The sequence below is a fragment of the Gadus macrocephalus genome, chromosome 21 (assembly GCF_031168955.1).
Source record: "Gadus macrocephalus chromosome 21, ASM3116895v1".
NCBI lineage: Eukaryota > Metazoa > Chordata > Actinopteri > Gadiformes > Gadidae > Gadus > Gadus macrocephalus.
In genome coordinates, this window is record NC_082402.1 from 2095493 (window position 1) to 2106655 (window position 11163).

At 49.6% G+C, this 11163-nt stretch overlaps 1 protein-coding gene across 2 annotated transcripts; it reads left to right on the forward strand.

The window, feature by feature from the left end:
- The first annotated feature begins 1026 nt into the window (after nucleotides 1-1026).
- Nucleotides 1027-11098, forward strand: mep1a.2 (meprin A, alpha (PABA peptide hydrolase), tandem duplicate 2). 2 transcript variants are annotated; one of them, XM_060041576.1, is made up of 15 exons: nucleotides 1027-1520; nucleotides 1640-1708; nucleotides 1790-1814; nucleotides 1995-2048; nucleotides 2170-2207; nucleotides 2891-2966; nucleotides 3045-3162; nucleotides 4196-4383; nucleotides 5318-5539; nucleotides 6140-6286; nucleotides 6864-7079; nucleotides 7362-7802; nucleotides 8166-8339; nucleotides 8863-9070; nucleotides 9725-11098. In XM_060041576.1, exons 2-15 carry the CDS (start codon nucleotides 1655-1657, stop codon nucleotides 9888-9890), a joined length of 2127 nt encoding a protein of 708 aa, XP_059897559.1. In that variant the 5' UTR covers nucleotides 1027-1520; nucleotides 1640-1654; the 3' UTR covers nucleotides 9891-11098. The 2 variants fall into 2 exon arrangements, with proteins under 2 accessions (XP_059897559.1, XP_059897560.1); XM_060041577.1 differs by having other exon boundaries at nucleotides 1027-1202.
- The last annotated feature ends 65 nt before the right edge of the window (nucleotides 11099-11163 follow it).

Consider the following 11163-nt stretch of genomic DNA (forward strand, 5'->3'; position numbering starts at 1 on the left):
GCAGTGCAGAGCGCTAAACACTCGGGACAACGTTTGCGATTCACTTGTTCACATTTCCGGGAAATCATCTACGTAGAGGCACTCCTGCCGCGCCCCCATGAGCCTGGTCAAATCTGCCCGCGCGCGCGCTTCAAGGAAGGTGACCAATCACAACGGAGTTGGGTTGGCAGGAGGGGGGCGAGGGGGCGGAGAAGGACGAAACCGAGGGTTGACAGAGAAGGCTGAAAGCGCCCAGAAGAGTTACCCGAAAATCGACATCGTTTTTTGTGTATGGTTAAGCATGACGATCAATCATTATAACAACGTTTATAGGTCATAAAAGTCGAAAAAGCATAATAGGTCCCCTTTAAATAAAGCTCAGAACTCCGACGTCGTGGAAGTTTCCAACTCAAAGCAACCTCCCCATGCGGGGTTGTGGGCTCAACCCCCGGGAACAACAAGACCTTTGGCTCTAGCGATGGGCCCAGTGTCCCCAGAGCCAGGCACTAAATCTCATTTAGTCCTTGGTTTCTCTGGATAAAGGGTGGAGAAAACACTGTAAAGCGTGGACCTTTGACTTCAGGCTCTACCCACGTGTCCAGAGTTCAGACTCAGCAGGTTTTTACTGTCATGGTGAAGGTGCTGAGATGGCGTGTCCTTTGTGTCCTTTGATGGGTTAATCTAAACAATATTAATCAGCGGAATTCAACAACTGAAGCTGGTTGTACTTTTTGTGCCCAGTATAAGATGAGGTCAAACAATAATTTTATTATAAAAAGCCTTCAAAGCCTTTGTTTGGTTGGGTTGTTTATTGGGATTGATTAACTTTATCTCCTTAAATTAGATTATTATCAGCCTCACGCTCGACTAGTTATTCATAACACCGTTCAGCCATTAAAGACGGCTCATTAAAGATGATTTAGTGGCTTTCAAATCTGTTTAAAATGCTGACTATGAGGACCCCGATGTAGAGGTTATAAAATACATAATAAAGGAAGGTTAGCCAGATAAGCATCAATCTGATAAGACAGGATGAAGGTACAGAAGAGCTACGCTAGCGTCCGGTGAAGGTGAGAGGCGACAGTAGCTCAGAACGGGTTGACTATCCACCGGGAGGATGCTAGTTGGATCCCCGGAGTGTCGAGGTGCCCCTGAGCAAGACACCTGAGCCTGACTGTTCCTGACGAGCTGGCTGTCGCCTTGCGTGGTCGACTCTGCCTTCGGTGTGTGAATGTGTGAATAAATGGTTGCAAGTCACTTTGGATGAAAGCGTCAGCAGAATCCCCTAAATGTAAAATGGGAACAGATGAACAACGTTAGCTTCCAGGTGAATGTGAAGGTACAGGTGATCTCCAGGTGAGCTGCATTAGCATCAGGTGAATGTGAAGGTCCAGGTGATCTCCAGGTGAGCTGCATCAGCATCAGGTGAATGTGAAGGTACAGGTGATCTCCAGGTGAGCTGCATCGGCATCAGGTGAATGTGAAGGTACAGGTGATCTCCAGGTGAGCTGCATTAGCATCAGGTGAATGTGAAGGTACAGGTGAGCTACATAAGCGTGCACCGCCTCCCTGTTACTCATTACGGGCGCAGATTGCCCGATCAAAGTTTGCGTCTCTTTATGAGATGTTGGCGTGATGAGCAGAGCATCGTGCCACTCAGCCTCCGGACTTCAACATGGGAGCTGCGTGGAGGAGCTGTCCCCTGCTGGGGCTTCTGCTGCTACTGACGGTAACCCCACCTTTACAGCCTAAACCCTGTGCCCTTTAACGGGTTTGCCGACCTGCAACTGACTGCTCTCTTATCTTCCAGGTGCATGCCGCCCCCCAGGGCTACGGTCGGTACAGAGGGGGCAATGGTTCATCTTCTCAACTTACTGCACGCAAACCCAACTGTTTTCTGAGGTAGTGTTGTTTGTGATTGTGTATTTTTGTGTGGGTTTTTGTCTGTTTGTGTGTGTGTGTGTGTGTGTGTGTGCGTTTGTGTGTGTCTGTGTATGTGTTTTTGTGTGTGTCAGGAGGGGATGCAGATAAAGGAGAACTACGGGACGACATTCCAGAGATCAACAGAGGTCTGCTAACTACCTTAACTTAACTAACTAACTAACATAACTTAGCTCTATTCTAACTTCACTCTCTCAGCTCGGCCGGTGTGGTTCTGACCGCTCTCGGGTTCGTTTTGTGTTTCTGCAGATCTCGATCACCTGTTCCAGGGAGACATTGCCGGGGATGTGAGTGAATCCTAGACACAGATCTTTGTTTACTGTTGTTGTTGTTTGGTCAGTTTGTCTGGAAGATGGCCTATCATGTGGTCGTTTGTTTGGGTGGATGTTTGTGTTTCTAAGGTTTTATTAGTGCTGTCAGTTAAACGCGTTATTATCGGCGTTAACGCAAACCAATTTTAACTGTGTTAACTTTTTTATTGCGCGATTAACACCATTTTTTATTAAAAAAAATATATATTTTATATATTTTTTTCTTTGGCTCAAAACAAAGAAGCAGTAGCCTGACTGCTATGTTCAAGGCAGTATGTTTCTATGTTCATCGTTTAATTGCACTAAAGGCTTTTTTTTTGTATCGTCCTATTTTGATCAGTATATGGCAATGTTGTTATCAATAAAAAAACATTTGCGCAAGGCAAGCCGATGCACTTCTCCATGTTGATAAGAAAAATTAATGGGACAAAGAAATCAAGGGATATTTAGCATAGAAAAAAAGTGAGTTAACTATGACATTAATGCGATTAATCGCGATTAAATATTTTAATCGCTTGACAGCCCTAGTTTTTATGTATGTTGTGCATGTTTTTGTTTCCAGCCCAGGAAGTTGTGTGTGTGTACATTGTGTTTTATTATGTATGTTTGTGTTTATTGTGTTACATTGTGTTATATGTTGTGTGTTTTTGTGTTTCCAGCCCCGGAGGAACGCCATCCTGAACGAGACGATGCGCTGGACCTTCCCCATCCCCTACATCCTAACCGACTCCCTCGGTAAGCGGTTAGAATCCCGTGGACACTAACCCGTGAGCACGCCGTCCCCATCCCCCCTGACCGCTGTCGCCCCCGCAGACCTGAACGCCAAGGGGGTGATCCTGCAGGCCATGGAGGCCTACCGCCTCAAGTCCTGCGTGGACTTCAAACCCTACGAAGGAGAAGCCTCATACCTGTCCTTCACCAAGCTGTCCGGGTAGGAGCCCTCAACTAAACACCCGCACTTCACTACGCCCTTCACCCTGCAACACCAGCACCTTAAACTACGCAACCTGCAACACCAGCACCTTAAACTACGCCCCACAACCTGCAACACCAGCAGCTTAAACTACGCAACTTGCAACACCAGCAGCTTAAACTACGCAACCTGCAACACCAGCAGCTTAAACTACGCAACCTGCAACACCAGCACCTTAAACTACGCAACCTGCAACACCAGCACCTTAAACTACGCACCACAACCTGCAACACCAGCATCTTAAACTACGCAACCTGCAACACCAGCAGGTTAAACTACGCAACCTGCAACACCAGCACCTTAAACTACGCCCCACAACCTGCAACACCAGCACCTTAAACTACGCCCCACAACCTGCAACACCAGCACCTTAAACTACGCAACCTGCAACACCAGCACCTTAAACTACGCACCACAACCTGCAACACCAGCACCTTAAACTACGCAACCTGCAACACCAGCACCTTAAACTACGCACCACAACCTGCAACACCAGCACCTTAAACTACGCAACCTGCAACACCAGCACCTTAAACTACGCCCCACAACCTGCAACACCAGCACCTTAAACTACGCAACCTGCAACACCAGCACCTTAAACTATGCACCACAACCTGCAACACCAGCACCTTAAACTCCACACCACAACCTGCAACACCAGCACCTTAAACTACACACTTCACCCTGCAACACCAGCACCTTAAACTGCGCATTATAAACTGCAACACCAGCACTTTAAACTATGCACTTTTACACCAGCACCTTAAACTACGCAGTTTAACCTACAACTCCTGCACCTTAAGCTATGCACTTTTACACCAGCACCTTAAACTACGCAGTTTAAGCTGCAACACCACTAAAGAAGAGTTCTAAGAGTTAAAAACATAAAGCCTGTAATACCACGGTACCCGTCTCCCAGTACCAGTCTCCCAGTACCGGTGTCACAGAACCAGTCTCCTGGTATCCACCTCACAGCAGCTGTCCTCCCCAGGTGCTGGTCCTTCGTGGGGGACCTGAAGGAGGGCCACGGCCAGGGCCAGAACGTGTCCATCGGGGCTGGCTGCGACACGCGCGCCATCGTGGAGCACGAGCTGCTGCACGCGTTGGGCTTCTACCACGAGCAGTCCCGCGCCGACCGGGACAACTACGTCCACATCTGGTGGGACCAGATCCTGGAAGGTCTGTGGAACCTCCCTAAAACTAGGTCAGGTTAGGTAGACGAGAGCAGGTTAGCTACACTAGACTAGAGCAGGTTAGTTAGACTAGAGTAGGTTAGTTAGAATAGGCTAGGTCGGGTGAGTTACACTAGACTAGAGCAGGTTAGTTAGACTAGAGTAGGTTAGTTAGCCTAGACTAGAGTTGGTTAGTTACACTAGACGAGAGCGGGTTAGTTACACTAGAGCAGGTTAGTTACACTAGACTAGAGTAGGTTAGTTACACTAGACTAGAGCGGGTTAGTTAGACTAGAGTAGGTTAGTTAGCCTAGACTAGAGTAGGTTAGTTACACTAGACTAGAGCGGGTTAGTTACACTAGAGTAGGTTAGTTAGCCTAGACTAGAGTAGGTTAGTTACACTAGACTAGAGCGGGTTAGTTACACTAGAGTAGGTTAGTTAGCCTAGACTAGAGTAGGTTAGTTACACTAGACTACAGTAGGTTAGTTACACTAGACTAGAACGGGTTAGTTACACTAGACTAGAGTAGGTTAGTTACACTAGACTAGACTGGGTTAGTTAGACTAGACTAGAGTAGGTTAGTTACACTAGACTAGAGCGGGTTAGTTAGACTAGACTGGAGTAGATTAGTTACACTAGACTACAGTAGGTTAGTTACACTAGACTAGAGCGGGTTAGTTAGACTAGACTAGAGTAGGTTAGTTACACTAGACTAGAGCGGGTTAGTTGTAAGGTTGTCCTGTGTCCTCCCAGAATATAGCGGTGGTTGTATAGCAGAACGTTCCTGACAGCAGAACGTTCCTGTCAGCAGAACGTTCCTGTCAGCAGAACGATCCTGACAGCAGAACGTTCCTGACAGCAGAACGTTCCTGACAGCAGAACGTTCCTGACAGCAGAACTTTCCTGACAGCAGAACGTTCCTGACCCGTTCCCCCTGCAGGGAAGGAGCACAACTTCAACAAGTACGAGGACGACTTCATCACGGACCTGAACACGGCGTACGACTACGAGTCCATCATGCACTACCGGCCCTTCTCCTTCAACAAGGACCCCTTGGTGCCCACCATCACCACCGCCATCCCTGCCTTCAACGCCCTCATCGGCCAGCGCCTCGACTTCAGCGCCACCGACCTCACCCGGCTCAACCGCATGTACGACTGTGGTGAGCGCGCACGCACACACACACAAGCGCACGCACGTATCCATGCAGGAAACTCTAGATTATGATTATTGGGGAATAGGATATTCTAGATTGTAAAGACATAGGGGATTATCAGGACATAGAGGATTATCAGGACATAGAGGATTATCAGGACATAGGGGGTTATCAGGACATAGGTGGTTATCAGGACATAGGGGATTATCAGGACATAGGGGGTAATCAAGACATAGGGGATTATCAGAACATAGGGGATAATCAGGACATAGGGGGTAATCAGGATATAGGGGATTATCAGGACATAGGGGATTATCAGGACATAGGGGGTAATCAAGACATAGGGGATTATCAGAACATAGGGGATAATCAGGACATAGGGGGTAATCAAGACATAGGGGATTATCAGAACATAGAGGATTATCAGGACATAGGGGGTTATCAGGACATAGGGGGTAATCAGGACATAGGGGGTAATCAGGACATAGGGGATTATCAGGACATAGGGGATTATCAGGATATAGGGGATTATCAGGACATAGGGGATTATCAGGACATAGGGGATGAGGAGGCCGTAGTGGGAGTGTTGACTGGTTTCCTGTGCAGCCCAGAGCCTGACCCTACTGGACCAGTGCTCCTTCGAGCTCATCAACATCTGTGGGATGATCCAGAACCAGAAGGACCACGCAGACTGGATCCAGACCCTCAGCACCCCTGGCCAGCCCGACCACACCCTGCTGGGCCGCTGCCGAGGTGCACGCACGCACACACACACACACACACACACACACACACACACACACACACACACACACACACACACACACACACACACACACACACACACACACACACACACACATGCACACGCACGCGAGCGCACGCATGCACACGCACGCGAGCGCACGCATGCACACACACACATGCACGCACACACGCACACACACACACACACACACACACGCACTCACACGCGCGCGCACACACACACACACACACACACACACACACACACACACACACACACACACACACACACGCAGAACCAAATGCCAACATTCAAATGAGGTGGTTATGTAAAGGCTTATAACATAGCATCCCCAAAGGCTTTTAAACTGTGGGGCGTTGGTTCTGGTCTTGTTGTGGGGTTGTGGTCATATTTTTTTGTGTGTGTGTGTGTGTGCCCGTGTGTGTGTGTGTGTGTGTGTGTGTGTGTTCCCGTGTGTGTGTGTGTGTGTGTGTGTGTGTGTGTGTGTGCCCGTGTGTGTGTGTGTGTGTGTGTGTGTGTGCCCGTGTGTGTGTGTGTGCCCGTGTGTGTGTGTGTCTCTAGACGCGGGGTACTTCATGGGCTTCGACGTGGCGGGGGTCCCGGCGGGGGCCAGCGCCCTGCTGGAGTCCCGGGTCCTGCACCCGCGCCGGGACCAGCAGTGCCTCCAGTTCTTCTACCGGACCGGCCTCACGCCGGGGGGCCGGCTGGTGGTCTGGGTCCGCACGGACGACGGCACCGGGGCGGTCCGCAGGGTCCGCAAGATACACACCATCACAGGTAACACACACACACACACACACACACACACACACACACACACACACACATCATCATCACAGGTAACACACACCATCACAGGTAACACACACACACACACACACACACACACACACACACACACACACACACACACACACACCATCAAAGGTAACACACACCATCACAGGTAACACACACACACATCATCACAGGTAACACACACACACACACACACACACACACACACACACACACACACACACAACCCCTCCCAGGTAACCCCCCCCCCCCCCTCCCCAGGTGACGGGTCGGGCCGCTGGCACCTGGCCCATGTGACTCTGCGGCAGACGGAGAAGTTCCGCTACTTCTTCCAGGGCGTGCGGGGCTCCGCCTCCTCCACGGGCGCCATCTCGCTCGATGACATCACGCTCAGCGAGACCGTCTGCCCGAGCGCCGTCTGGCAGATCTCCAACTTCTCGCTGGTGGGCGTGGCCCCGGGCACGGCCCTCACCAGCCGCTGCTACTCCAGCCCCGAGGGCTACTCCTTCGGGCTCCGCCTCTACCCCCGGGGCTTTGAGCCCTCCTCCCGGGACCACCTGGCCCTGACCGTCCACCTGTGCTCCGGGCCGGACGACGCGGTGATGGAGTGGCCGGCGCTGCACCGGCAGGTGACCGTCACGGTGCTGGACCAGGACGCCGACGCCACGCGCACCATGTCCTCCAGCCGAAGCTTCACCACCGGTACACAGGCCCCGCCCACTGACCGGCCCCGCCCACTGACGGGCCCCGCCCACTGACCGGCCCCGCCCACTGGCAGGCCCCGCCCACTGACCGGCCCCGCCCCGCCCACTGACCGGCCCCGCCCACTGACCGGCCCCGCCCACTGACCGGCCCCGCCCACTGACACGCCCCGCCTACTGACACGTCCACCGACACGCCCCACCCACTGACAAGCCCCGCCCACTAACACGCCCTGTCCACTGACTAGCCCCGCCCACTAACACACCCCAAACATCATACTAAGCTAATTACTGGGTTGGAAATGATACATAATATTAACATTGTTAGACATTCGATATCAAAGTGTTTGACCCCTGACCCCAGACGCAGCGGGGCCCTGGGAGAGACCCACCGCGACCTCCTCGGCCACCTGGGACCCCAGCTGCAGCTGTTACCGCGGCAAAGACTTTGGCTGGCCCACCTTCATGTCCCACGATCAGCTTGGGAGGCGGAGCTTCCTGAAGAACGATGACCTCATCATCACCGCCGACTTCAACGGTACCGGCCTTCCTGTTGACCTGTTGCCCCATATCCTGGGCTTTTTCAGCCCTGACATCTGACCTCTAACCTCTGACCGCTCTCCACAGTTTGGATCGTTTAGGTCAAACGAAGCGTTCGCTTTATCTTTCAGGTATCGCTCGTTAAGCCTCGTTAAGCCTCGTTACGCCTCGTTAAGCCTCGTTACGCCTCGTTAAGCCTCGTTAAGCCTCGTTAAGCCTCGTTATGCCTCGTTAAGCCTCGTTACGCCTCGTTAAGCCTCGTTAAGCCTCGTTAAGCCTTGTTACGCCTCATTAAGCCTCGTTAAGCCTCGTTAAGCCTTGTTAAGCCTCGTTAAGCCTTGTTAAGCCTTGTTAAGCCTCTTTAAGCCTTGATGGTCCCATGGATGTAAAAATTCATAATGTATATACATATATCTATCCATTATATGTATATACATGTATATACATGTATATACATGTATATACATGTATATACACATGTATATAACTGTATATCTCCATGCCCCCGCTGTGGTCCTCAGACCTGACCCACCTCCTCCGTACCGAGGAGAGGCCAGCGGCGCGTGCTGATGACGTCACAGACCCTGGTGACATCACAGGGGCGGAGCCAGCCAGAGGGCAGGACGGGGGGCGGGCCCGGGAGCGGCGTGCGGCCAGCGGGGACCCCTGCTCCCCCAACCCCTGCCTCCACGGAGGGGTGTGTGTCAACACACACGGCGCCGCAAGCTGCAGCTGCAGGTGAGTGTGTGTGTGTGTGTGTGTGTGTGTGTGTGTGTGTGTGTGTGTGTGTGTGTGTGTGTGTGTGTGTGTGTGTGTGTGTGTGTGTGTGTGTGGTAGGTACCTTCACAGGAACACCAGCAAACTAAAATGAAGGCATGATCTAAAGAAGATTTCTAACATTAAAATGTAATAATAACATTGATAATATCACTGTTATAACAGGTGATAATAACATTAATGATATCACTATGTTATAACAGGTGATAATAACATTAATGATGTCACTATGTTATAACAGGTGATAATAACATTAATGATGTCACTATGTTATAACAGGTGATAATAACATTAATGATGTCACTATGTTATAACAGGTGATAATAACATGAATGCTGTCACTATGTTATAACAGGTGATAATAACATGAATGATGTTACTATGTTATAACAGGTGATAATAACATTAATGATGTCACTATGTTATAACAGGTGATAATAACATTAATGATGTCACTATGTTATAACAGGTGATAATAACATGAATGATGTCACTATGTTATAACAGGTGATAATAACATGAATGATGTCACTATGTTATAACAGGTGATAATAACATTAATGATGTCACTATGTTATAAAAGGTGATAATAACATTACGTTACAACAGGTGTGCATCTGGTCGTGCCACTTTCTACACTGGCGAGACGTGTCACATGATGCGTTACCATGGCGACGTACTGGGGGCTGTGATCGGTGGCGTGGGGGGCATCGTCGTCATGACGACCTCCATCCTGGCCGTGCTCAGGAGGCGTCGGCCCGGCGGTCACTGAGAGTGTCACGTTCTCCCAGCATGCAACACGCCGGAGACGTGTTGTGACGTTAAGAGGCATGTGTGAATATTTAGGAGTTACATTAATTTAACAATGTAATCGTTGGCTTAGCTCAGGAGGTGGAGCAGTTGTCTTGTAATCTAAAGGTTCCTAGTTCGATCCCCAGCTCCTCCTAGCTGAGTGTTGATGTGTCCCTGAGCAAACACTCGCCTTGCATGCTTGACTCAGTGTGTCATTGTGTGTATAAACCGATGTAAGTCGCTTTGGATAAAAGCGCCTGCTAATTGTTATTGTAATAATATTTATAAAACAATGTTATAATGTTATAATAACAATCTAATTATATTAATATAACAATGTAAGAATAATAATATAACGTATAATAATATTAATATAATGATACGCTCTACGGGTCATTGTTGTCCAGCTTGCTGCCCCTCCTCCTTTAACCTCTGAGCCTTGATACCCCAGCTTTAACCTCTGAGCCTTGATACCCCAGCTTTAACCTCTGAGCCTTGATACCCCAGCTTTAACCTCTGATCCTTGATACCCCAGCTTTAACCTCTGAGCCTTGATACCCCAGCTTTAACCTCTGAGCCTTGATACCCCAGCTTTAACCTCTGATCCTTGATACCCCAGCTTTAACCTCTGATCCTTGATACCCCAGCTTTAACCTCTGATCCTTGATACCCCAGCTTTAACCTCTGATCCTTGATACCCCAGCTTTAACCTCTGATCCTTGATACCCCAGCTTTAACCTCTGAGCCTTGATACCCCAGCTTTAACCTCTGATCCTTGATACCACAGCTTTAACCTCTGAGCCTTGATACCCCAGCTTTAACCTCTGAGCCTTGATACCCCAGCTTTAACCTCTGAGCCTTGATACCCCAGCTTTAACCTCTGAGCCTTGATACCCCAGCTTTAACCTCTGAGCCTTGATACCCCAGCTTTAACCTCTGAGCCTTGATACCCCAGCTTTAACCTCTGATCCTTGATACCCCAGCTTTAACCTCTGATCCTTGATACCCCAGCTTTAACCTCTGAGCCTTGATACCCCAGCTTTAACCTCTGAGCCTTGATACCCCAGCTTTAACCTCTGAGCCTTGATACCCCAGCTTTAACCTCTGAGCCTTGATACCCCAGATTTAACCTCTGAGCCTTGATACCCCAGCTTTAACCTCTGCTTTAATTTCTGCCTTTGTAAACTAAACACATCGGCGCAAGGCAGTCACACCACATTCAGATGGAATCAACTTTATTAAATTTGTCTTGA

What these genes read in the sequence shown, in the direction of transcription:
- mep1a.2 (XM_060041576.1), top strand. Translation starts at nt 1,655, where the DNA reads ATGGGAGCTGCGTGGAGGAGCTGTCCCCTGCTGGGGCTTCTGCTGCTA. An exon ending in TCCTTCACCAAGCTGTCCGG is followed by an intron (nt 3,163 to 4,195) that starts GTAGGAGCCCTC and finishes TGTCCTCCCCAG; the next exon opens with GTGCTGGTCCTTCGTGGGGG. An exon ending in CCTGCTGGGCCGCTGCCGAG is followed by an intron (nt 6,287 to 6,863) that starts GTGCACGCACGC and finishes GTGTGTCTCTAG; the next exon opens with ACGCGGGGTACTTCATGGGC.